The 27,907-nt window shown below is 45.3% G+C and overlaps 1 protein-coding gene across 1 annotated transcript; it reads left to right on the top strand.

Moving 5' to 3' along the window:
- Positions 1-793: 793 nt before the first annotated feature.
- On the top strand, positions 794-16,482 carry LOC130873590 (solute carrier family 22 member 14-like). The gene is made up of 10 exons (XM_057768425.1): positions 794-1,303; positions 2,350-2,453; positions 2,667-2,821; positions 3,641-3,809; positions 11,749-11,869; positions 12,086-12,183; positions 12,479-12,693; positions 13,963-14,071; positions 15,449-15,643; positions 16,200-16,482. The coding sequence occupies exons 1-10, from the start codon at positions 794-796 to the stop codon at positions 16,480-16,482; spliced, it is 1,959 nt and encodes a 652-aa protein (XP_057624408.1).
- The last annotated feature ends 11,425 nt before the right edge of the window (positions 16,483-27,907 follow it).

Below are 27,907 nucleotides of genomic sequence, written 5' to 3'. Positions count from 1 at the left end.
GTGCCTTGCTTCTCAGACACAATGTTTGTTTGCCATTGGTGTTTGAGAATCTTGCATCCTCTGTTTGCAGAATGTTTCCACAGAAAAAGGGACTGCAGCATTCCCAACCCATAACCTCCCTAGTGCTGTGGAGGGGTTTTTGCTCCAAACGCAGGGTTAGGCTTAGAGTCTGCTCCTTCCTCTATCCCAAGGCAGTGTCCTGAGTACTGCTCACACCTCCCTGCCCTTGCCTGCTGCACTGCTTTGTCTCCATGTGGCTGTCTCTGCCCCTTGTGCTGTGTTCCACAGTCCAGCCCTGGCTTCCAAGCCTTCTGGTAAGGGCACCAAAGCACTGCTTTTGGCCCCTCCCTCCAGTCCTTCCTGCTGCTGATTCAGGTGTTTATCTTACTTCATTGTTTATTTACTTATTTGAAGAAGGGGATCCCTGGAGTTCCCAGCTGCCTTGGAAATTCCAGTGCTGCCTCAGGTGTGTGAGGAGCTCCCTGTGAGGGAGCTGTCAGTCAGAGAGCTGCTCAGGTGTGTGAGTAGCTCCTGGTGATGGAGCTATCAGAGAGTTCCTGGCATTCACAGGGAGAACGTTCTCTAAAACATCCAAAATATCCATTGCACTGAAAATTGAATAGTTGAGCCAGGAGGAATGGATTATTCTAAATAAGAGACTTTGGAAGACCAGGAAGGGACCATGTACTCACTGATCCAAGGCAGAGGGTGTTTTCTGTTCCTTGGCTCCCATCCTGGGATCTGATGACGGGGAATGGTGACAGGGGACTGAACTTCAGCCTTTCTTGAACAGATGGAAGAACACGATTCTGAGTCTGCATTTGGAACCCAGGATTCCAGGAGCACACTCCGGCATGAGATTTCCATTCCTTCCCATTCCTGGTCCTTGGAGATGTTGTTACGCAAATTGAAGGCCACAGAGCTCAAGAGGGATGACAAGCTGGCCAGTCTTCTGGATGCTGTGGGGGAGTTCGGCACATTCCAGTGGAGGCTGGTGGCCCTCACCTTGATCCCCTATATTCTGCTGTCCGTCTTCATGTTCTCAGATCGCTTCATGCTCGCGGCCCAGAAACCCTACTGTAACACCAGCTGGATCCTGAAAGTGGGTCCCAACCTCTCAGTGGCTGAGCAGATGAACCTGACCCTGCCCCGAGCACCCGATGGCAATTTCCAGACCTGCCTCATGTATGTACCAGTGTCGTGGGATCTCGATTCCATCATCCAGTTTGGCCTCAATTATACAGAAACATGCAGATATGGATGGATCTACCCTTATGCTGAGAAGCACTCCCTGATCAATGAGGTATGCTTTTGTCTGGTGTTGTGTTGACTATGGCTACCCAGAAAAGGAGACAGAGACAGGGAGCAATTGGCCTGAGCACATTCCGTAGGGGTGCACCAGAAAAGGAACCTGGGGTTTTTGTTTCCCAGCCCTGTGCCCTCCCTGTCTTAGGCAGGAAGCTAGAGTGCATTTTGCTGTAGAGACAGGCTTGCCACCTGTCCAGAGAATTGCTTATCATGTCGTGGCCCTTGTCTTCTGGTCAAGGAGAGACCCTTAGATGAAGGGCCCTTAGATGGGGCATAGGTAGCTGTGTATAGGGTGTTTTATTCTGTTACCCCTGTATTCTCTCCCACATCTGGCAGACCTTGGATCTAAGCCTGGGTTGAGGCCGTAGAGGCACAGGGCAAGGGGTACGGGTCAGGAGGCAACCAAGCAGAATGCACAGAAGCTACAGATAGAAAAAAAAAAACTTGTGTTGGGCATTTCTCACAGGGTTCTTACCCTGAGTTGAAATCCGGGTCTTTTTAGTCAATGGGAAGCTCTAAGTTAGAGCCCAGGACCAATATTGGTGCCTGTGCTTAATTAGTCCCCACCAATGTCCTTTCTGGCCCAATGTCTTCACTTCCTCTCTCCTGGTTCAGATCCAGGATCTACCAGGTGCCGGACAGACGGAGTCCAGTGATAACAGAGTAAAGACATTTTGCATAGAACTACCTGTCCCTTTTCCTGAGTGTCAGTTTATCTGCTTGAGGCAGTGGTTGTCAACCTATGGGTTGCAACACCTTTGGAGGTCAAACAACCCTTTATAGGGGTCTCATTTCAGATATACTGCAAATCAGTTATTTATACCATGACTAATAACAGTAGCAAAATCAGTTATGATGTGGCAACAAAATTATTTTATGGTTGGGGTCACCACAACATAAGGAACTGTATTAAAGGGCCACAGTCTTAGAAAAGTTGAGAATCACTGACCTAAGGGTTCCCTCGGGGTCAATCTCAGTCTCTTTTCCCCAAGGGCTAGGTCTGTATGGAGGCTGTTAACAATGCCCTTGTCTAACCTGCAGTTTGACCTGGTGTGTGGCAATGAACCAAACAAGGAGAACATGCAGACTGTGTTTATGGCGGGCATCTTGACAGGGTCTCTCTTCTTCGGGTTCTTATGTGACAAGTAAGTATCCCGGGTTCCCACTGATCCTTAGGACACCCTGCCTCTTTATCAGGAGATGGCATAACCCATGAACTCTGAATGAATCTCAAGCTGGGGAAAGTAAATGCAGGGATGCTCCAAAGCCCAAGGTAACCCAGAACCTGGCCCAGGTGCACCACTGTGGCTGGCACGGGAAGTATGACCCTTGGTGGCATCTCCTCCTCACACCCACAGGATAGGCCGCTATCTTGTCTTCCTGATGTCACTTGTGGGGCTCCTCATCTTCGGCTTCGGAACAGCCTTTGTGAAAAGTTTTAACCAGTATCTGTTCTTCCGCTTCATTGCAGCCCAGGCATCTGTGGGCTATCTCATCAGCAGTGCGTCTTTAGGTGACTGACTCGCATGGGGCAAGGTGGGATGGAGATAGGTTCAGTTCAAGAGGGAGCCGGAGCCAGATCTACCTGGGATGGACAGGCTAAAACCTAGTGGGGAAGGAATAATAGGGGTGTGAGGGAGTCAGAAGGGAGTTCCCCTAACCCTCATCCCCCAACAGTATTGTCCTGTATGCCAATTGTTACCCCTCTTGCTACTTGTGTAACCTGCACCTTGAGAATCAAGGGAGCTGCCAAGCCCTCTATTGCTTTGCTCCTTTCATCCTGAGCCTCACAGAGTTAGCCAACTTGTTCAGGGCCACACAGCAGGAAGGAGCTAGGGCTTCTACCCCAGGAGCTGTGTGATGCTAACACCTGAATGCATATAAAGCCATACCTAGACTCAAATGTATTCTGTCATTTTCCTGGGGCTCTCTGACTCCTCTTCCCATGGAAGCCAAAGGGAACTACCTCTCTACAGAGCCTCAGGCCAAGGAGGTCAAAGCAGCAAAGCACTCCAAGATGGGTGGTTTCTGGTCTCAGCCCACGTCAGACCCCTTGAGAGGCCCTGAACAAGTTAGGCAGAAGTTTTAGAGGGAGTGGTTGGGAGCAGAAGAAATGGAAGGGCATGTGTGGGTCTGAGGAGGTTCATCAAGAATTGGGGTGTGTGGTGGGAGATGCAGACAGTCCAGCTCTGAGAAAGATCTGGAACAGGCAGAAGACACTTTCTGCTCTAAACTCACGTCCAGGGAAGGGGGGGCATGCCCACCAGCTGCATGAATGGCCCTCCCGGGGACTGCAAACTGACCACATTTTGTTCTCATGTGCTCTGCACAGTCATGGAGTGGCTGGTGGGCGAGCACCGGGCCCATGCGATCATCCTTCAGCACTGCTTCCTGGGATTAGGGATCATTTTCCTGTCAGGAGTTGCCACCAGGGCTTTCCACTGGAGGCTCGTGTTCCTGATGGCTGGTGCGCCCATGTTTCCCATCGTCTCCAATATCTGGTGAGTAAACCAGTATGGGACATACACGGGGGGGGGGGGGGGGGAAGGGGGGATCTCATAGGTGGAAGTAAAGGGGTACACGGAAGTGGGTGGGCGGATCATGACCTGAGAAGGAACCAAAGCCGTTTTCCACCTCAGTGAAGAACCTGAGAGGTGGTCAGACAGTGGGAGTGACAGAAGTCCAAGACAGGCAAGGGTCAAGGTTAAAGCCGTGAGACCGAAAGCTTGGGATGGCCATGGTCATCTTCTTGAGTTGACTTCACTGGAGGAGAGCTGGAAGCATGACCCATGAGTTGAAGCTGAGTATATGGTGTCCCCCAAGAAATGACCCTTCAGGGGAAAAGGGAAAGAGGTTTTTGTGGTCAGCCGAGGCATGGTCAAGCTTTTTGCTGTTTTTAGATATGGGGACCACAGACAGCAATTCAAGGTGGGGCTCTCACGGTATGCTCATGTAACAACTTGGAACCTACTATATGCCTGAAAATGGGACAATGTGCATGGCTCTCAGAGGCAATCCATTTTGGAAGGCAGGACCAAGAAGTTGATCCTAGCCACTCCTGCTTAGTATTAAAATATAAAAGCAGCCCTGATCAGAAAAGGATACAAACAGATTCAGATAAATAAAATACCTCTAAAGGAGTCACAGTGTTGGATAAATATACATAGGCATGAGAGAGAGTAGAAAAAGAGTAAAGAGACAATAAAAGTAATATAAAAGAGTAAACTTGTACAAAAATTAATAAAAAATAAGCTACATAAAGATAGAATATAAACAGAGTCTGAATTATGAATGTTATTGTGTTTTCTTTTAATTTTTCACTGCAGAGAGACAATTCATTGTACATGCTGCTAAGCTAAACCAATATATATATTTATATTTAAAGGTATCTATATATCTTTTAAACATATATATATATATATATATATATATATATATATATATATGTATGTATCTTTACTTCATAATTTGGGTCTAAGGACATGTTGCTTTAGAAAAGAGATCCTACTTTTATTTCCACAGAAGATGAGAACCTGTGGATTCCTTACAGACTAATGTGGTTTGATGGACCAAGATCCCCCAAAAGATCTTTGTGAACCCTCCCCCCCCTGCCCCCGCATGCCAATCCTTTGCCAACAAAAAGCAGAAAACAGTTTGGAGAGAATTACACCCAAATTCCCTAAATGTTTGCTTACTTTTAAAGGTGGATATGCTATTTATAGATTTATATTGGTATGGATCTTGGTTTACTGATAGAAATTTAAGGTCAATTTTGTTATATGTGTATTTATGCTCTTGTGTTAAGGTATTGTATTTGTGCAGCTCATTTAAAATGTAATGTATAGTTAAGAAATAGAAGTTAATAGATAGTCATCTATAATAGTCAAGCTTGTAGTCATGTTAGGTTTTCTAGATGTACAGAGATAAATTTGAGATGCATAGTTATTCTTCAAATCTCTCAAAGACTAACAGATTATGGCATTTAAAATGTTTTAAGAACTTAAGACTTTTCATGAAAATGAGACACATCTGCTTCTGGCAGCACCAATTACTTCAAGAGGACGATGGGCATCAAAGAGGCTCCTTATGGAGTTTGTTAGTCATTTGGGCAAGAAATTGCTCTTGCCTGGGCTGCTTGATTTATGCTCTATAAACTGGACATGGAGGACCTACAGAAAAATGACTGCTAAATTTGCCTAAAGAAGGCAAGACAGTCCTTCAGGGTTACTGCTTCATGAAAGAGTCTGCCAGACATTCTCAGGACACAGAAGAAAGATCTGATGGACTTTGCCATTGCAAGTCAGAACAGATCTTCAAATTTCTGGCTTCATGGAAAAGTCTGCTGGATACTATGGGCCTGTAGGCTGCAGATGGGTGCCCCAATGTTACAGAAGAACTTTGGTTGACTGTCCAGGCAGTGAGATGTCCCTGTAAATTCTAGAGTCTTGGAAGTTGCTTACAATGCACTTTCTGTTTACTTAGGTAATATTATATCCTTCTAGAGTTTTGATGGAGTTGAAGAATAGATAGTTATAGTTTTCCTTAGTTATGATAAAAGATAAAGTAGATAGAAATATTGTAACTGTAATTCTGGCTTGATACCTATTTTGTTATATGTAATTTTACTATGTTAAAGTTAAAAACTTCCTTTTTATTTAGAAAGAAAAGGGGAGATGTGGGAAGTTCTTCTGTATATGTGTTGCTTTTATTGGTTAATCAGTAAAGAAGGTCCTTTGGCCTGTGATAGGGCAGAATAGAAATAGGCAGGAAAACTATACTGAATTCTGGGAGAAAGAAGGTGGACTCAATGAGAAGCCATATAGCCACCACTGGAGACAGATGCACCAGAAACTTGCTGGTAAGCCACAGCCACGTGGTGATACACAGATTAATAGAAATGGTTTAATTTAAGGTGTAAGAACTCACTAACAATATGCTTAAGCTATTGGCCAAACAGTATTGCAAATAATATAATTTCTGAGTGATTATTTCATGGTCCAGGCAGCCTCCCAGGAATGAATGAGTTGCCTCTGTCAACAAGTTGGTTCCTGAGAAATGACACCTGATGTTGACTTCTGGCTTCCACATGAATGCACACATACACATACATTGCCACACACATAAACACATATACACCCACTACATACAACCTCCATACAAGGGTTACTAATATAATAGGTAAATATTATTAAAAACTATATAAAGCCAGTAGGTTTGGGATGACAAGTTCCTAGTTTCTCCTCTCTCCCTCTGGATCCTCCCGATCCTTTCTCAGAATTCCCTCCTGAGATCTTTTAGTCTTTCTCCTGGCTTCTGTGCTTTCTTAGAGCTGATGTTGTCTTCAGAGGGCTGAATTCTCTGGGGCATAATTTTCTTCAGCCCCTTCCTTCAGACATGTTCTTTTAGCTAATCCTTCCTCAATACCTGACATATGTTAAAAATGTTCTATCTCTTTGCAGCCACTCTTTCTTATAATAGTAAATGTTACTTTGATAACTGAGAATAAGGACAATTCAAAGAGAACATAATAACATACATTATCCAGACTCTGTGTATTTTTCATCTTTATGTGGCTTTATTTTAACCTCTGTTTCTTTTATTTTTAATTTTTGGATTTTTGAGCCATGGTTTCTCTGTGTAATTTTGGCTATCCTGAATTTCACTCTGTAGTCCAGGTTGTCCTTGATCCCACAGAGATCTGCCTGCCTCTGCCTCCCAAGTGCTGGGGTTAAAGTTGTGTGCTTCCACACCTTGAACTTTCAGAGGACTGCCCGCCTCTGTCTCCTAAGTGTTGGGATTAAAGGTGTGTGCCACTACACCCAACTGCTCTCTTTTTTATTTTAAGTACTTTAAACTTCAGCCTGCATATATTTTTAATACACTGTAATCCATCCAGAGGTTTTCTTCATCTTTGACTCTCTCTTCACAGTATATCTCTTTTTCTGACCACATGAGTCTTTAATTTGCTAAGAGGTATGGCTAAGGTTAAAGCCATGGCTTTGGTGGCTGGATCATCACTTTCTGAGATTCCAGCCTCATGGCAGAGATACTGGCTGTAGTCATGCGTATTGCTACAACTCTATGGTGTTTCAATGTCCCTGCCAGCAAGCAAGCTGCAGCAGTGTGATCACAAACCACACTAAAATGCTCTGTAGCTAGGACTCCTGCCTGAAGGAGTCAGAATTTGTGCCGGCAGGATGGCCCAGAAAGCCGACATTTTAAAATGGCATGGCTTTTTTCCTGCTATGGCTGAAACCAAAAATCATGTGGTCAGTTTTTCATCAACACCATTTAAGTGTTTTGTGGCAGGGTCTCTTAAAAAAGCTGCAAAGTTTTACAGCTAAAGCTGAGTCAGGAAGCCTCTGCTAAATGAGAACACTTGCCTCTAGCAAGCAGAGCCCACCCGAGAAAATGCTGCTATCAATAAGTGGTGCTCAACTCTATTCTTTTTTTTTTTGTCTAAAATTACTTCCCAAGCTCTCTCAGGCTTATGTGGATGCAGTTGTCCACGTGGGTACCATTTGTTGTTGGGGGTTCTGTTCTGCCTGGTTCCCACAATCATTAAGTCCTAAAGAAATCACATAGAGGTCTACATTAGTTATAAAATGATTGGCCCATTAGCTCAGGATTCTTATTAACTCTTATAACTTATATTAGCCCATTATAGTTGTCTATGCTAGCCACATGGCTTGGTACCTTCTTCAGCGAGGCAGTCACATCTTACTTCTATGGCTGGGTCACAACTGCAGACTCAAACTTCCCTCTTCCCAGAATTCTCATTGCCCCACCTCTTTTTCTTGCCTGGCTACTGGCAAATCAGCATTTTATTAAAAATAATATAAGTGACAAGATAAAAGACCGTTGTCCCACAGCAGCTGTGTGATATTAACTATCACAGGAGATGCAAGAATTTATAACATAGCACCTACTGAGTTAGAAGTAGTCCATCTACTTCTTTTAGAGACCTTGTGTTCAAGTTTTCTTTTATCTGTATGAGTGCTTTGTCTGCATGCCTGTGCACCACTTGCATTCCTGGTGCACATGGAAGGCCAGAAGAGGGAGCTGAGCCCTTTGAACTTAAGTTAGAGAGTCATGAGGCAGTGTGTGGGTGCTGAGAACCAAACCAAGGACCCCTGAAACAGCAGCCAGTGCTCTTAACCAGAGAAACATCTTGCCATCCTTGTACTCTTGAGTATACTAGGTATAGTTCTCCATCCCTGCCTTTCTCACTTGTGTTTTGTCTTTGAGAGCTAATAATTATTTTAGAATTTGATTTTTGGTCGATACATAGCTAATATCCTGTCTTTTAGAAGAAGGGCTAGTGTGGTGGTTTTCCCTACGAGAATCCCTCAGCTCCAGAGTGAAAAGCTGTGGTTTATCACAGCTAGACCATGGGAAAGAAGGGAAGAGCATACACAATAGGGGGATCATTTTGTCTCTGGCATCCCAAATGAATGCCTGCAGCAGTCAGCTAGAGGCCAAAGTGATGCAAGAAATTGTCATATTATAGAGAACATCTTATCAGGGATCCAGCTCCCACCTGCTCTGTTTCTATGACCCTGGTCACATCCTCATTTCCAAGGTCTAAGAATGCAATGCACTGTCATACTAGGTCTGGGGCAAGGCATAGAGTAAGCATAATGTTTTATACAAGTACACTATGTTCAGTACCAAGTAGGTTTCTTTCCCCTATGATTTTTGAACACACCTTCTTACACTTCAGTGCTTCAACTGGTCATCTGTGTGGAGTCTGACAGACTGATGGGATTGGGAAGACAGAAAGGGAACAATATTTTATGATATCTGTATTACCTACTTTTCTATTTCTGTGATAGGACACCATGACCATGGTGACTTATAAAAGAGAGTTTATTGGAGGTTTAGTTTCTGAGAGCATCTGTGATCATCATGGCAGGGAGCATGGCAGCAGGTAGGCAGGCATAGCATTGGGGCAGTAGCTGAGAGCTTTCGTCTTCATCTACAAGTGTGAAGCAGAGAGGGGAGAGGGGCTGACTCAGAACAGCATGGGCCTTTGAAAGCTCAAAGCCCACCCCAGTGACATACCTCCTGTAATGAGACCACACCTCCTAATCCTTCCCAAACAGTTCCACTACCTGGGTACCAAGTATTCAAACATATGAGCTTGTGGGGCCATTCTCATCCTGACCCCTACATTATCTAAGATAAATGTGGTAGCAGAAAAAGCAGGACAAAGTAAAGCCTCACTCATGCTTATTTTCCTGGGGCAGAGTGTTGCAACCTGGGCTGAGAACCAGGCCAACATCAACACTCTATGATGTTGAAGAGACAGAGAGGGAGCAGGCTGAGTATCAATATAAGAATTACCAGGAGTCTTGTGGCTTGACTTTCATGAAGAATTATGAAAGAAACTTCTATTCATTCCCAATAGGGAAAGAGCCAGCAGACCACAGAAAGATCAAGTCTACTTGGTGAATGAGCAAGCTTACTGATGTCACTTAGTGGCATATGAGAAACTCATACGCAGTTGCATTGCCAAGATGTCCCTCTCCATGGCATTGCTAGTCTCTTAATGTTTTACAAATTTTAATATCCCAAGATTATATATCAGAGACAGGAGGGAGCAGTGGTTATGGTCTCAGGAGAGAGTTAGTGGAGGATCTTGGGACCCTCCCACCCTTTCTCTAAGAGAAGATGTTAGTAGCCCTGTGACCATAAGCCTAGTTATCTGCTATATATTCTGTTGATTTTGTTGCCATGACTATGGGCCCAGGTCTGCTGTAGTTCACTACAGTGACTCTGCTTTATTGTAGTAATGGTCATGTCAGGGACAAAGAAAAGAGCTGTGGAGCACTGTGACATTCTTCTGCAGTGTTCCCAGAGCCTCGGAGAGGCTGTTGGATGAAATGTACCTTCACTTAGGCCTGAGGATTGGCCCACATATGCTACAGCCACAGTATAGGTTGTAGCAGTAGACATTTATTCTCCGTAGTTTGGCTGCTTATGAGTCTCTGCAGTAACAACAACCTGATGTAAAATGCGATTTTCCTTCAACTGTGCACCTGGCAGCAGTAGCGTCATTCATGCCTACAGAACAATTTGGCAGGCATGTTCCATTGGGTTACCAGAGCCATAGTAGTAACTACCCTACTGGAGCTTACCAATTCCCAAGCCACAGGTTTTTGTCTGATTACTGTACCAAACATGGTTCTCTCGTGTGGAGTGAGCATTAAGTCCCATATGGAGGTAGTTGACCGCATCTGTAACTTCTGTGCCAGCCACTATTATGCCAGAGCCATGCTGATAACAGGGTCCAGAACTGAGCAGAGTATTCGTGATGACAGGTCTCTCCCAGTAGCCTGTATAACACCATTAAAAGCTATGAACTCACCAGTAAGGAGAAAGCTGAAGGCTCAGATTTAGCTTGATTTGTTTGCTGAAACCAGAGCCCGTGGCATCTTTGGCATTAGTGTCTAACCATCCTGTTTTGGCATGCAGCCATGCAGAGGTAATAGCCAATATGGTTTATGGGACTTCAGAGACCTCCCTGGACAGAACAGTGGTGTACCCCTCTGTATTTAAGGTTGGAGCTATCTTACAGAGATATCTCCTGACACTTCCACCTTGTAATCTTTCTCTTTATTTCCCAATCCTTCCCTTGAGTTTGAAGCTATGAATCCCAGGAGAGGCATTTCTGCAAAAATCTAATTTCTAATCTTTCCCTTATGTACCCCAATAATTAAAACAATGACAGCATAATGCCAAGCCAGCATTTCCCTCTGTCTTCCCTCCTGTCTAGTTTTCCTGCCAAATCATACACATTGTCTGCCCTTTGCAGCTTCTCTGTTTGCTGTGGACAGGTTCTCTTTGGGCAGTCAGCTAGGCTTCAATTACAAGTCCTGTGACCTACAGCAACGGCCATGCAACTGTCTCTGCAGTGTTCCGACAGCTCTGCTCCATACCGCCACTGTCAGAGATCACAACCTATTTCTAGTCTGCTAGCCTTGTGGGAGGCATCCCTGTGTTCATGTGGTAAACCATATTCATCAAGGCAGGAATACTGGCACATATCACCACATGGAGGAAGATGGCCAGCTAAGATTTCTACATGGAAGTTCCACTCTGAATCATCTTTGCTGCTTTCTGTAAAAAAAATAAATAAATATATTGTATGTAAGTGTGTTCACATATCTGCAGAAGACAGAGAAGTCAGTTCTCCTGGGGCCAGAAAGCAGAACTGGGAGGTGATTGGGGTAGTTAAAGAGACCACAGGGCAAAGGGATCAAGAGACTGACTGTTATCACTAAACAGGGGGGTTTGTGGAGGCTTGAAAGAAGGTTTGGCTGCCACCAAGGAGCAGAAGGCATCTTGATGTTGGTGGGGCCTAAAGGTTCCTTGGTCACATGCTGATACAGATGGGGCATCCTGGAATTGTGAAGTAAGAGAGAGGTGGTCACACAGGGTTGTACGAGAATCCCCACGGTGGCTGATGATCAAAGGGAAGGTGGATGAGGCCAAAAAGGTTCTGTGTTATGCAGCTGAGGTGAACAAGAAGACCATCCCTTTAAATCTACTGAATGAGGTAAGAAGCCTTGGGCCAGGAGTGAGGCCAGGGCTGCAGACTGTGGGAAGGCCTCTTTCCTCATCCTCTCATGGGATCTTAGTCTACTGCTTCAGAATGATGGCAACACAACTGAGCCCTGCCAGCATTGGGGGAGGGGCAGGCCTTGCCTGGTGTTTGAGGGCAGAGAACAAGCTGGGGTCCCATCTGCCAATGGCTGGCTTTGTTGTCTTGTAGCTGCAGCTGCCGGCAAAGAAGGTGAAGAAGGTCTCGATCCTGGACTTCCACACCAATCAGCACCTTTTCAAGGTGGTCTTGGCCATGGCCTGTATGTGGTGAGTGGCTGGGGCTGCCATCAAACTCAGGAACGGCATGGAGGTTGGTCAGGCCGAGAGCCAGGCCTGTCTCGGTCATTCCTACTACACATGTCTTCTCTCTGCCTCCGTTCCATTCCTCCTACACTCAATCCTCCTTCCTCTCCTTCTTCCTCCCCTCCTCTCTTCCTCTTCCCCTTTCTCTTCCCTCCACTTCTTTCTCCTTTCTCTTCTCTTTCTCTTTTTTGCTGTTCCTCCCACCTCTCTATCCTCCTCCTCCTTTCTCTCTCCCTTGCTTTTTGTTCTTCTGTTCCAGGTTTTCCATCAGTTACAGCTATTTCACACTGGGCCTCAAGTTGAAAGATTGTGGGATAGAGAACTACCTCAGACAAATGCTCCCAGGCACTCTAGAGGTGCCAGCCCGTCTGTTTTGCCTCGTTCTACTGAAGAATTTGGGGAGAAAGTGTACCCTCTTCGCGAACCTCATTCTGGCTACCATCTCGTGTTTCTTCCTCCTTTTCCTCCCTCAAGGTACAACCTGCCAGGGAGGCTGCCTCTAGCCAGAACTCTTCCAGAGCTTCCTAGTGTCTCTTTTCTTGGCTGGCTAGAAAGCACATGGCAGGTGGCTTCCTGCATCATTTGCCCTCCCTCAAGGAAGCCCCAGCCCCAAAGACAGCAGTATCCAAATTCAGACTCCTGAGAGAGGAACTGAGGCTATCCCCAAAGTAGTTATCCTTGTATGTGAGGGCAGGCAGTCTCTGGGACTCCATTCCAGTCCACACTGGAAGCAGATCTAGTGGGTAAATGAGAGTAGACGGTGGCAGAGTCTTCTTTGAACTCACGCCCCAGGCCGTGCCTCTCATATGCAGCCTTTGATTGGCAAGCATTCCCAGCTACCTATGCTGTCTAGGATAATCTACTCAAGGGACATCGGAGGTGGCATACTGGACCCATGCCAATAGTCTTGCTCAGAGGGCTTTCCCAGGGTCTCATTGCCTGGCTCCTGGTGTCTGGTATTATTGCCACCAACTCAAAGATCCCTGGGCAGTGAACCCGGGTCAGTCTGTGGGGCCAGAGTGCACAGAGCTATGGTGCCCCACCAATGGCCAAGGCCTAGTGGGGGGCTGCAATGCATGCTTCCAGAAGGAGCCCCCTTCTTTCTCTCAGAGAAACTCTGGGCATCCTCTTGACTTTATCAGATATTGATTAGCTACAACAAAATGAAACTTTCTTAGGTTTCTATAGCCTGGTGTTTATTGGTATTGACATTATTGTTGCTGTTACACAGAGCACTGAATCTAGCTGGCAGATTTACAGATCTCATGTGTGGGCAAGAAACTAAGCATAGGATTCTGGAGATAGAAGTCTGAGGGTTGGAGGCACGGCTCAGTTTTTTAAGCACTTGCTGCAGAGACATAAAGAGTTGACTTTGGTTACCCTGCACTCAGGACAGTATGTCTCATAGTCTGGCTCTTGGGGAGAAAGAGACAGGAGAGTCTCAGGTTTGCTGCCCAGCTAATCTCACTGAATCAGCAAGTTCCAGGTTCAGAGAAACTACCTCGCCCAAAGAGGGTTTGGCCTGCCCCAAGCCCTGTTCAACTCTCCCACGGTAGTAACTTCAGGACTAAATGGGCCTATGCAGATCAACTCTTCCTCTGGCTGAATGTCTGAGTCTGCTGGCTAGGTGACTAAGTGGTAGGGGTGGGCCATTCAGTTGCCTTTGGAAAGGGACTGAGAGAAGGCTGGAAGGCCCCAAAGGTTCGGTGGCCCAAGACTCAGGGCCATGCTGTCTTCACCCAGAGCTGAAGTCGACGACAATCTTGATGCTAGTGCTTGGACAGTTTAACATGGCAGCCAGTGTCACTGTGTTCTTCATCTACACCTGTGAGCTCCTCCCCACTGCCCTCAGGTATGGAGTGTGGTGGTCTGAGGGGAAGGAGAGGGATGGGACAGTGCCAAGACTGAGCATTTGCCATAAAACAGTTGCTGTGTGAAACACGGTGTGCATGGGTTGGCTCACTCAGCTCTTGTCAGGAAACAAAACCCAAATGCTGTCCATCATCTGCCTTCTTCCAGTTGACAAAGCCAAAGTCAGGAAAGGCCCCTGTTGTCAGTCATGCACAGCGGGTAGCAGAGCTGGCATTTGTAAGGGATGATGTCTTAGTTTCTTTATATGTCACTGTGATCCAATAACCGTGGCAAAAGTAACTTACAGAGAGGGAGTGTGTCCTGGCTCTCAGTTCAAGGAAACAGATCATTTATGGTGGGGCGAGCAAGGCAGAAGGGGCTAGAAGCACCTGACTCCGTGACAGCACAGTCAGGAAGCAGCGATGCTTGCATGCATGCCCTGTCACTGCTTGCTCCCTTTCCCCACTTGCATAGTCCAGGATCCCTGCCAAGGGAATGGTGCCGCCCATAGTAGGGAAGGCTTCCCAGCCCAGGTAACCTGATCCCCTGCAATCATGCTCAGAGGTCAGTCTCCCAGGTGATTCTAGATTCTGTCCGATTGACAAGGAATAATGACCATATCGTGGGGTCTGACTCTTGACCCTGCCTGGTACCTGGTCCTCAGTTCTTTCTATTGCTGTGGTAGATGCTGAGACCAAAAGCATCTGGGGAAAGGAGGTTTTGCTTCACCTCACAGCACACCTTCATGGGGAATTCAGGAGAGGATCCTGGGGACAGGAACTAAATCTGAAGCCATGGTGGAATGTGGCTTCCGTGCTCGTTCCTCGTGGATTCTTCATTTTGCTCTTTATACACCCCAGGACCACAGGGAGCTGGTCCCTCCCACATTAAATCATCAGTCAAAGAAACATCCCTAGACTTGCCATTAGGTCAATCTGATGAGGACATTTTCTCAACTGAGGCTTTCTCTTCCCAAATACTCTAACTGGGCTAAGTTGACAAAACTAACCAGCCCACACCAGGTGCCTGTAATGAGTTTGGGTTACCGTGAGGTTCTGCATCTTCTCCCAAGGAGTTCCTGGTGATAGAATCCCCATCTTTTTGACCCCAGAGCTGTATCCTTTCCTCATGTGAGATCATATACCATTATGATGTGTACATGATTAATAACTCTTGGACTCTGTATATCCAAGAAGGCAGCCCAGGGGAAATAACTACCCCTCTTAAGTCTATAAAGAACTAGGTTCTTCCAGGTCACACACTGGGATGGAACGGGGTAAAGAGCAGTGGGTATGACTTTAGGTAGCTTCTCTCTTTCACTGTACCCAGCCTCTGAGCCTCAGAAGTCTTCTAAACCAGTTCTCAACTCTGCTTTCAGGTCTACAGGTCTGGGAATGGTGTCTCTAGCCTGGTCAGCTGGTGGCATCTCAGCTCTGGCTGTCTTCCACAATATCAAAACACAGCTGCCTGTCTTCTTCTGCTGTCTCTCTTGCATTGTGGCCTTGTGTTTCTCCTCCTTGGTGCCAGAAACAGGAAACCAGCCTTTCTGTGATAGCATGGAGTACGGTTCAAGGTAGATGAATAGGGTCTGCTTGTCACAAGTGCCGGGAATTTAGAATATGCCAGATATTGTCCATCCCAATGACAGATCACCCTGTTCAAAGCCGTCTCCCCAGGTCTTCTGGATATGATCACTGGCCTGGGTCCAGCTTAGGTCCTGCCAGTTCTCCCCCTATGTTTGGCTTTCCTTGCCCATAGAGCCTCCCTTTGCCCTGCCCCATATGCCTGTCTAGACTGGGGTATTATCCTTGGAGACGAGGGAACTAAGGTGACATAAATTCTTTCAGTGTTAGGACCTTTTCTCCTAAAGGGTGTTTGAGAAGATTAAACCTAATTGTAAAAGATCCATCATGTGGCAGGCATTCAGTGAAAGCTAGTTACAGAGACGCTGAGAAAAGCTCCAAAATTCCGGGAAAGAAAGGGATCTAGTGGGGTCGGGAGATGGAGTCAGCCTGATCCTGAAGATCCAAGACCTGGCTTAGCTGGGGACCTAGAAGAATGAGAAAGCCCATCTCTCCTAGAAGAGGTTAGGATTGAAAATGTCTCCTGGTTTTTCTCAGCACCAACAGAGAGTCTATTGACTCCAAGAGGAAAAGCCAGGACGTCACTGCAATGATGCTATCTGAGGAGTCAATGTCTGACATCTCGATTGACGAAGTGGCAAAGAATACCATTCTCAATGCCCTGCTGCTGAAATCAGAAGCAAGTGGGTTCTCTGACACCGACTTGAACGAACCCAGCAATGCGGTTGACGAAGTGGCAAAGATTACCATTCTCAATGCAATGCCGCAAAAATCAGAAGCAAGCGGGTTCTCCAACACAGACTTGAAGGAATCCAGCAACAGGGAATAACCCAGTCCAGATCCCTGAGGGCCAGGTTCCCCAGAACATTGTGGAGTGGCGTTTACTACCTGGGTTGAGGAACATGGATTCAAAGTCTCAAATTCTAGGCCTACTCTGGCTTGTGGGGAGAATCAGTCCTTCTCGAAGGCCAGCCCTCAGGAGCTAAAAATAGCCCCGTGTATAGGGGGAGTTAAGTTGTGATTCATCCAATAAAATATCATGTTGTTCTTGAGATGGTTCTGTCAAAGTTGTCATGACAACTCAGAGGATGCAGCCTAGACAGGTATGGGGTGCTGGTTAGGTAGGCAAACAAGGCTTTTCAGAATCTTTGGCTAAATCCTCAGGGACAGCAAATAATTCTCTGGATGGAGTGGGTGTGGGGTTGGCAATCTCTCTGTGGTTCAGAGCAAGAACAAGGGTATCAATCATAACCTCTAGCCCAGCCATCAGCTCAATGCCAGGCCGAGGTCGGAACTGATCATGGTCTGAACGGAATGTGAGGGATTACTAAGGACGCCCCTCATATCTTAGGCCAGTCTCACTTCTTCCCCCTTGGTATTCCAAATAAGTATGATGTTAAAGATTACCCACCACGGGCTTTATCCTGAGAGATGTCTTCTAAGAGCTTCAGGGAAGCTGACCTCTGACCTCCACCACCCCAAGAAAAAGTCCTTGGGACATTTTGTGTTAATTGTCAACTTGACACAATATCGAATCAGTTGGGGATCATGTCTGCAGAAGAGGATCTCGATCAGGTGAGTTGCCATGGGAACTCTGCCTGCTGTTTGTGGTACCCATTCCTTGAGCTGGGTCCTGAACTGCATGCAAATGGTTAGCGGAGAAGAAGCCAGTGTGTATTTATCCCTTTCTGCTTCTTGACTGTGGGTGTAATATCTGCAAGGTCACCACCCTGATAAACTGTGACCTCAAACTCTACAACTCTGAGCTCAAATAAACCCTGTGTCCCTTGAGCTTCTTCCGTCATGACATTTCATCCCAGCAAAGGAAAAGCAACCTTCCTAGTCAGTCAGCTTGAAACAGCCTAGAGTTGTCTGAGAGGAGGTGGAATTATTATAAGAGCCAGAGGGTACAGATGTCTCCAAGAAATCCATGCCTTTCAGACACAATAGGAGAGATGCTCATGTGAGCTCAGACTGTAGAGCAAGCCGGAGACTTGCATAGTGGCTGAAGGGGAAGGACACAAGCTTCCTCCCCTAACCAATTAGGTCCCTAAGGAAGACACTGGCTGCTGTAGATTTCCTCCTGGCAAAGGTGACATGGCTTTTCTCTAATGGACTGTCACTGGGTCCTGGGTCTATCAACTGCACTTCAGGGCAGGTCCCATGCCCAGGAGCAGCTGGCCAGCACAAGTGCACTGGGTAGAAGTTTTGTGGGCTTTTTGTTTCAGTTTTCTGTGTTTTCACATTTTCTTTTTCTTATTAGTCTTTTGCTTGCTGCTACTTTTGTTTTCATGGGTATTTATTTATTATTTAGTATGTATACAACATTCTGCCTCCATGTATTTCCTCACACCAGAGGAGGGTGCCAGATCTCATTACAGATGGTTGTGAGCCACCATGTGGTTGCTGGGAATTGAACTCAAACCTCTGGAAGAACAACCAGTACTCTTAACCATTGAGCAATCTCTCCAGCTCCTCTTTTTTTTTTTTAATGTATATGTGTTCCTTGCTTTTCATTCTTGGGATTTTTTTGCTTTGTTTTTGGAAGAGAAAAAGAGCATAAAACAGAATAGGTAATGAAGTGGGAAGGATTTGCGAGGGATTGAGGAACAAAACATGATCAAAATATGTCATAAAATTTTTTTCCAATTAAAAAATTTCATTAAAATGTTTAAAGTTTGCCAGAGGGTGGTGGCACAGGCACTTGCGAGGCAGAGACAGGTGAATCTTTGTGAGTTCAAGGCTAGCCTGGTCTACAGAGAGAATTCCTGCACAGGCCCCAAAGCTACAGAGAAACCCTGTCTTGATAAAACCAAATGTATATTCAGAGGTGACTCTTTAGACCCCACATCCAGAAATGTTACTATAGTGACTTAAACAATAGGGAAAGCAACCGGCACAGCCCCTAAAGAGCAAATTGTTTGAATATTCTGTAGGGTTGTGTCTTGTATAATGAAGTATGATTCTTTCTTATATATTTATTTATTGATTTTTTGTTTTTTGAAAACAGTGTTTCTCTGGCTGTCCTGGAACTCCCTCTTTTATTTTTTGTGATAAACTTTTTAAAAAAAAATCTCTAATATCACTTTATATTGTTTAAATTTTCAAATTTGATAAGTAACATAACATGCCTGTTATCCCAACACTTGGGAAGTGGACACAGGAAAAAAATGAGTTCAAGACCTAGTGTGAACTACAGAGCAAGTTCAGGGCCAGCCTAAGCTACAGAATGAATCAGACTCTGTCTTTAATATATAAAAGTATGGGCTGGAGAGATGGCTCAGAGGTAAAGAGCGCTGGCTGTTCTTCCGCAGGTCCTGAGTTCAATTCCTAGCAGCCACATGGTGGCTCACAACCATCTGTATTGAGGTCTTGTGCCCTCTTCTGGCCTGCAGGCGTACAATGAGGCTGAACACTGTGTACACAATAAATAAATAAATCTTTAAAAAAGATATAAAAATACATAATATAACAAATAAATTAAAGAGTAAGATAAAATGATAAATATAAAATTAAAATACAAATTTTGAAAGGGATAGGGCTCATTGAGAGCTCCTTGAGTCCAAGCATTTGCCACCCATGCCAAAAGGATTTCATGTTTCTGGGCAACTCTAGTTACCTATCCAGAGACAGTCTCTGTAAAAGAAGCAGGCACAGTCACACTTTTGCCGCTCATCCTCCACCATGAGAATAATATTCCAAAGTTCAAGCTACCGAGACGTGTACATAGACGATAGAGGGAGCCGGGAACTCTTAGGAAGCTCCAGCGAGAGTGGGAGGTATAGCAAGCTTTGGGGTGGCTAGTGGTCCCTCGGGGTGAGTGGGGATGCCTGGTGCCATTTGGTAGGCCCAGCGAAGCAGGTTGCCAGGTTTCAGAGCAGCTGAGTAGCGTTTCTCCCTAACATAAGGGACATACAACCTTCAGGGCCCAGGGTCCACTTGGTACCGTGTTCATCCTGCCAACTGGCGGGTGCCATTAAGTCTTTCAGTGGCCCTCAGTGCAGGCCACACAACCAGTAAGCCAACTCTGGGTCTCTGCACCGCCACAGGCAGTACAGAGAGAAATTCCATTAATGCAAGAACAAAACTGACCATAAAGACCCGGCTAGAGTCGGCAAGGGAGGGGGGCGGCTGACAGGAAGGGCAAGTGACCAGGATGGAGGACCCGAACTGAATGTTTTCTAATTTGAGAGCCCTCGAACACTAACAGCACCATGAGAAGCCTCATGGTGTCAGCGGTGGCTAAGACCTGGTGAAATCCTCTCAAATATCCACGGACCCGAGTCACCTGGCCCCTTTTATAGACGAGCACACTGGGTTCCTAGGAAGTGAGGAAGCTGCAGATTCTCAGCTTAGACTCTGGATTGGCAATCTGGTCCCAGACTCTCCAGTTAGATGGTGATTGGGTTGTTGTGTGTCCAAGGTCCAGGCCGTTGGAATCTAGGGGCACAGTCCATAGCCTTTGAGTAACTCACAGTTCCGGCCCCTCTGACACCTCAGGTCACCACGCCTGCCGTTCTCCAGTAAGACAGGAGCACAATAGACAGCAAAGGGCTGGCTGGCTGTGGCTCTTGGCTACCCAAGTCCCTGCATGTGGACTTTGGCTATCTTCCAACTGGACCCGCCAGAGAGCAGCAAGGACCTCCAGACAAGAAACACGGAGCATCTAAGACACAGTGGGGGCCCATGAGAACCTGAGCTGCTAGCTCCAGAACCTGCCAATACTTTCCTCAGCTGTCCTCCAGCTCGAGGTGACCCTGACTTGGGCAAAAACACCCAGCCCTTCTTCAAGGCACTGCCAAATTCAGAGCCCTGGGGACTTGTCCAAACTTTAAAATTCTTTTCACCTCCAGAAATGGACATCTTACCATGGCTGTGATGTGCAGTCAACCTAGCAGCCCCAGCTCATGCCATGCTCAGCAGGAATCTGCCAGATGGTGAGCCCCGATGAGCACCTGATAGGCCCCTAATTCTCTTATGTATTGCCATCACCTTCTACAGAACCACATCGTCATCCAGCAGCTCCTGAGCAAAGATCCACCTGTGAGGCTGGGGTGTTCACCATACGATGCCTCTGTAGCTGCCCGTCCAACAGACAAGGAACCTGAAAACACTGGGGCCAGATGGCAATGCTTCGCCATGGTCCTCTAAGCAGGAAGCCTGAGATCTCAGGGAAGCCATATACTAAGGGTAAGAGGCGGTTTGGGCAGAGTGTAGCTGGGGCCAGGAGTTCTCCGCGAAGATAGATGGGCAGTGAGGAGAAATGGAAGATGAAGATGCAGGCAGATGGAGGAAAGGCCAGGGTGAAAATGTGGAGCAGGAACTGCAGAGTTAGTCAGCAGAGAGATGGGGAGACCGCTCCCATCTCCAGAGCTTCCTCTTCCTGTTCTGACAACAGCCAGCACTGCTGTTCATCCTGGTCCATGGGGCAGCAAGGAGGTGGGGATGGGGGTGGGGGTGGAGGTGGTTGAATTACTGCTTCTTCTGGGTCAAGATGCCCAGGTCCTCTTGGACTCCCCTTTCCCTACTCATTGTTCTGTCCCAAAGATCTGAAAAGCAAACAGGCTGGGAGTTCAGGGTTGTGTTAGGCAAGGGGAAGCACTACTCAGTGTGGTTATTTACCTGATGTGCGAGGCCAGAGTCCATACTTTCACAAGGAAAGCAGCAGGCTCACCTTGGTTGAAAAAAAAAACAGACTACAGAGGGCCTTTGTTCTAGTTTTGAAGCCCTGGGTGCTTGGCTGTGGGCCTGGTAACACCCCGTCTAAGTAGGGGAAAGGTTGGACCACAGGAGCAGATTCCTGCTTGGGTCACAGTGGACACCCCAACAGCTGGAACCATGAACTGCCTCAGAAATGGGGCTATCCACACAGTGATGGCTCTGGTCCAAGGCCAGATAATGTCACTCACAAACAGAAAAGACTACCTTACAGCTGTATGACCCAGAGAGGACACATTCTAGATGTTTCCTTAGGGCACGTCCTCTGGAAGGCAGGCTGGGTTGAGACTGTGGAGGCCAAGGATGGGGCGCCAGGCACACATCAGCGGTGAGTGTCATCTCCATCTCTCCCACTGAGACACTCTGCCCATCTTAGCCAGTGCAGACTGGTCGAGTGAGCTGCCCTTCCAGGTGGCACAAAGCCTCTAGGGAACTAGTGTGAAGTTGGGTGGGTAGGGAGGCAGGGAGGATCTGGGAGGAGTTGGGGGACAGGAAGGAATATGATCAAAATACACTATGAAAATAAATAAATGAGAAAGTCCAAGGGGTTAAAACACTAAATAAAAAAAAAACCAAGGGATTTTCAGGGGGTAAAATAAGGATATTACCAGTTTTAACTGATCTTAACAGAATGACTTTCTTAATGGGATACGGGACTCTTGAAGGTTCCAGGGCTTTAAACTGGGTGAGAAAATTACTCAGTCTGTTTAAAGAACACTCTTTTGTATGAATGTCTCTTATTACACAAAAATATTTAGAATAAAAACAGTTTTTAAAAAAACACAAGGCTTTTTCCCTTTTAAAAAGAAAACAAAGGAAAATCTGTACAATAATGAAAAATGTACACAAAATTAGATGAATGTAAACAAAAATAAAAATTTAATGAATAAAAACACTTGAAAGAGCTAACAGAATGGGGTACAAATTCATCCAGTAAAGTATATTCCCCATACACATGAAGCCCTGAGTTCGAATTCTAGTACTCATATAGTAACAAGGCACGGTGGCATGGAGGCATGGAGGTACTGGGGACACAGAGGCACTGGGGGCACGGAGACATGGACCTAAAGTCCTAATACCAGGATGTAGTGACTGGATCCCCGTCTAGCCAAGATGTACAAGCACCTGTATAAATCACACACACACACACACACACACACACACACACACACAGAGAGAGAGAGAGAGAGAGAGAGAGAGAGAGAGAGAGAGAGAGAGAGAGAGAGAGACCATTCTCCTTTCCTGAGATCCTTCAATGTGCCACGGCAGGGAGCAGGCCATGTGGTGCCAGACCTGAGGGAGTCGCCTGATAGATGACATTTTGTCTTTTATGATGCTGTTATATCACAAAGTTCAAGGAGTAAGGAGTAAGGATGGGGGAGGAAATTAGGTCAAAGATCAAGGCTCTGAGTTCAGGTCCTATGGCTCCTGCAAAGTTACTGGGCCTCAGTCTTTCCTTTTAAAAACCAGGGGCAGGACTAAAAGAGATTTTTGTTTATTTGTTTGAATATATATATATACCAATGATGTATGGAAATTTTAGTATAAGTCTTTATTCATTTGCTTCAAGCCAAATTTTGTTATAAATTATAGAGATTTTAACCCATATCTCATGAGCAATCTAAGTCCTGAGATGAGAATTTAAATTATTACTTAAATCTATTATCATTACTACATGAAACAGTTTATTAGCACAAATGTCACACAGCCTCACAAATTTAAATATTTTTAAAACTATTCTTTAAAAAATTGAGTATGATTAAAAATCTGTAACAAAAGTTATCTTAAAACTGGTAACTCCAGCAGGAAATTTTCTGCCCTCACTCACATTTCTGAAATGCAAAGTAGATCAACACTGGGTCACAGTAAAAGAAAGAGTGCGAATCCTGATCACATTTTAGAGTCATTCCTTTTGACAATCTTTTAACATTACAGTAGAATGCTTTTACAGGTAATGTCAAAGGCTGGAGAGAACACTTTGGAAGAACAGTCCGGGTCCTTAACGACAGAGGACCCAGGTTCAATTTTCAGCAACTACACTTGGCTCACAACCATCTATTCCTACAGTTCCAGGAGATTCAGTGCCATTTTTCTGGCTTGTGTGGACAATAAGAAAAGATTGTGTACCCAGACACTCTGACAGACAAAACAACAATACACAGAAAATAGACGAATTCTTTTTAGGAAAAGCATAAAGGATAACATCAGTGGTAGTCATTCTCTGTCCTTGCCTATCAGGATGGGTGTGTGGCCTCTGATAACTGAGAAGGAAATGCACATCCTCCTGAGCCTAACTCTCAGCCCCAGATCCAGGATATTATGAGCAAGAGCATGTTTTTACATAGCTGGCTCTTTAGCTGACCTTGATCTTACTGACACCCATATGAAAAGTATAAAGACCGACAATGGAGAGTGGCTAACTGTGAGAGAATTTGAAATTAAAGGTGGATATGAAAAATCAGAGAAATGGAAAAGGATTCATTGCAATAAATGCCGTCTTCAAGATCTGATAAAGGTATTCTGGTGGTAGATGGCTTCCATGTTTATTGGGTAAGATGGTGAATTAAAAGCTTCTATGTGACAGGCAGCTTCAGTTATTCTAGGGTGAGACAATAGGTTAGAAGCTCTTTTGGTATGACTGGTAGCTTCAATCAAGGATCTCACTGTCATAATTCACTTGTGGCAGATGTTAACAGAATTCTATCTCCATACACGATACCATATAATCCTTCTTAGACAAGTTCCATGACATGGGTTGTTGCCATATGATAAAATCCATTTTTTTCTTTTTTTTATTAATTAATTAATTAATTTAATTATTAAAGATTTCTGCCTCTTCCAACCACCACCACCTCCCATTCCCCCCTCCCCCAATCCATTTTTATTATCACTGAATTTTAAAAGTAACATGCCAGAGATGAACAACTAACAATTTTCAGATGAGGGCCTTAGACATCATGGCAGAAGGTCACAGGGCAGTTATGTTCTTCTTTGTTCACTCTGGGCTTGTTGGGTTTTCCCTCTGAAAGCAGAAGAGATCATTTATTTGATGGCTCCCAATGTTTGTTCCCACCTGTATCTCAAGTATTTTGATGCTCAAAGCAGCCCTGGCCTCTTATGCTTGTGAAATCACAACTATATAAGCACCACAGAATAAATCAAATTTGATCAAACACAAATTTGTCAGTTTTCAAACTTACAAAGGCACAGAGATGGAAGACAAACAATTTATAGACAATAGTCTGAGACATCAGAACAGAATCCTAGGTGGGTCTGGTAGATGTCCTTCCTGAAAGACAGAGAGTTAATGATGGGAGAGTCTTTGCGTTTAGTTTGTGAGTGAGGTATTTCTAACCACCTTCTCGATATTTTTGTCTGTATGTACCCTTGTTAAATACAAGCTGTCTTCATCGAAACTACTCCCCATGTGCCCCACAATGAGTCAAGGAAACATTTAGATCCCCTTTTCCTGTCCTGGTGATTTTCACATGAGCTCAAACAAGGGAAGCCACTTGATCACCCACAGCTTCCAGACACACTGAGGGCTGGTTTCTCATACTCTTCTTTCCCTGTGTAGATAGCTGCATTGTACACATTGTCAGAACTGTCCTCCATGACCCAGCTCAGGGAAGACTGTTCCACGACATGGTTTTTAGTCCTAAGGCCAGAAATAGCCATCCCACCCCTTAGCTGCAGCATCATTTCCTACAGACTCCTCTCCTCCACAGTAGTAACTGCAGGTAGGGTATGAAGGTGCAGCCTTGCCCTGACCAGGGGCTCACACCTGCACTCCCCATGCTTTAGATGCAGCTCAGCCAATACTCAATGAGAAAACTTTTGTCCTTTATTGAGAAAATGACCCAGGGATAGGCCATCTGAGACACATTCCAGAAAGCTCTGTGTACCCTACATCATAAGAAATAGATTCAGCTACCAAGGAAACCTCCTGGTTTTCCCAGTTTACAAGGTTGATAAAAGTGAAGAACTAAGAACTTATTTCAAAATGATTTCTCTTCTTTTACTTTTATTTTTGTGTCGGTGGAGTTGAGGCAGGCCTCACTCTGTGACATCTCCTGGAACTCACTACAGAGTATAAGCCATCCTTGATCTCTGAGCAATCTCCTGTCTCAGCATCCCCAAGTGCTGGGATTACAGGTCTGACCCATGATACTCAGCTGTTGAAGAACAAGTGTGACACAAGGACCTGGGAGAAGAACTGTGGGACAATCTTGTAACGCAGGTATCCATTTAATTCACCATCTCACCCAGGAAACATGGAGCTATCTGCCACCAGCATGCCTTTATCAGATCTTGAAGATGGCGTCCATTGCAATGAATCCTTCTTTTCCATTTTTCATATTTTTCATATCCCCCTTTAATTTCAAAGTCTCTCAGAGTTAGCCACTCTTCATTGTCGGTCTTTATACTTCTCATATGGGTGCCTGGAAGACCAAGACCAACTGAAGAGTCAGCTAAGAAACATACATGCTCTTGGCCCATAATATCCTGGATCAGGCGTTGAGTGTTAGGCTCAAGAGGATGTGCATTTCCTTCTCTGTCACATCCACTAATCCAGATCTAATGTCCATTTCTCATTTCCATGGACATCAGACACACTCAATGCACAGACACATCTGCTGCCAAACACTCATAGTCAGAAAATAGAAATAAATCATAAAGAATTGTACTATGGAAAGGAAGAACAAACATGATAGAGGACAGTGGCACAGTACTCTAACAACTACAATTTCCACACTATTTTATGTCTATTATCTTTTTATCATAGCAATGTGGTGAGAGAAGATTTATTCTCATTTCAAATATGAAGCCTGAGGCAGATAACAGAGAAACTAAATTGTGGTTGGGCTATGGTTTGAAAGTTCCCCTCAGAGGTTGTTATTGAAAACCTGGTCCTTGACAATGTGGTATGTGAGGTGGCACTTGATCATGGAGGGTGCTGCCTTTGGGAGGGATTAAGATAGTTCTCATGGGACCCCAATCACTGTCTGGTTTGCTGTCTTATGGTATGATCTCTTCCTCCTCCATGTCATATACCTGCCATAATGCCACATGACAACAGTCTCTCTGAAGGCCCATATATGAGGCTGCCTGACCTTGGCCTTTTAGCCTCTAAATCTGTAAGTTAAATAGAGCAGCCTGACTGAATATTTCAGTATAGCAAAGAACACTGGACTAATATGTTGCAATACGAGCGGCGGGGCTGCATGCCCTGCACCCAGCCGCCCGCATGGCTAGCCTATGCCCTGAAATAATTACATGGAAATTGTATTCTTTTAAACACTGCCTGGCCCATTTGTTTTAGCCTCTTATTGGCTAATTCTCACATCTTTGATTAACCCATTTCTAATATTCTGTGTAGAACCACGAGCTGGCTTACAAGGGAAGATCTTAACCTGCATCTGTCTGGATTGAGAGAATCACGGGGTCTGACTGACTCGGCTTTTTTCTCCCAGCATTCTGTTCTGTTAACTCCACCCACCTAAGGGTTGGCCTATCAAATGGGCCTAGGCAGTTTTCTTTATTAATTAACCAATGAAAGCAACAGATAGAAAGATGACCCCTCCTCCATCACTAATACACCAAGAGAGCTGAGGTTAGAGTGTACCCCAATTTCAATCCAAATCCTCTGTGTTTTCTTACTTAGCTTAAAGTTTGACAGAGGTTACAGCTAATGGACCCACAAAGGTTGATGCTGACTTTCTCAGACATATATACTTCCCTTCCTGGTGTTTAGGGCTTACTCTTGTCTGAGATGCTAAACAGATCTCTTATTGGCCATTTGCACCATAGTCAAGGGAGGTAGCCTGATAAGCTACAGGTGTTTGATATTTACACAGAAAACTGATTTGGGTACAACTCTGTGACAGAGCACTTGTCTCACATGCACAAGGCCCTGAGTTGAATCTCACTCCTACAAGAAGGAGGAAAAAAGAAAAATATGAAAAATGTCCCCATTCCTGCTCCTCTTGGGTTTGGTGCAGAAAAGAATGAACACAGCAGCCTACGACTCTCCTGAGAAATGCTGCCTGGCACAGTGGAACTTTGGGTAGAGTCTGCAAATGAGGCTTTGTAGAGTGCATCTGTCACTGGCAGAATCACAGAATGAATCTCCATGCCCAAACCTTTTACAAACAGTTCGCGTCATACTTGAGACCTGCTATACTTGTGGGTATCTGCACTTGGAGTGCGCTATGCAGTCAGGTACATGCATAACTCATAACCCTGGCCCTGGGCTTGGGCAGCTCCTTGGAAGAAAGTCTTTCACACTTTCATTGCTGGGGTGGTAGATTGCACCCTATGTGTCCCAACTAGGAGAGCAATGTCAAGATTTCTGGCTCCTCTCCTCAACAGTAACTTGGCCCCATACCCTCACTTCAGTAAGGGGTGTGACTTTGCCAATATCCTGAATCCTAAAAACTGGTTCTGGGATGAGACCCCTCCAAAACAGATGCCCACTCCCTACACAGTGTCATTGTCCAAATAAAGAGCACAGAAGATTTGAAACTCACCTTGCG

The sequence above is a fragment of the Chionomys nivalis genome, chromosome 4 (genome assembly GCF_950005125.1).
Source record: "Chionomys nivalis chromosome 4, mChiNiv1.1, whole genome shotgun sequence".
In the NCBI taxonomy this organism is placed as follows: domain Eukaryota; kingdom Metazoa; phylum Chordata; class Mammalia; order Rodentia; family Cricetidae; genus Chionomys; species Chionomys nivalis.
This window is presented reverse-complemented; position numbering and strand designations above follow the sequence as displayed.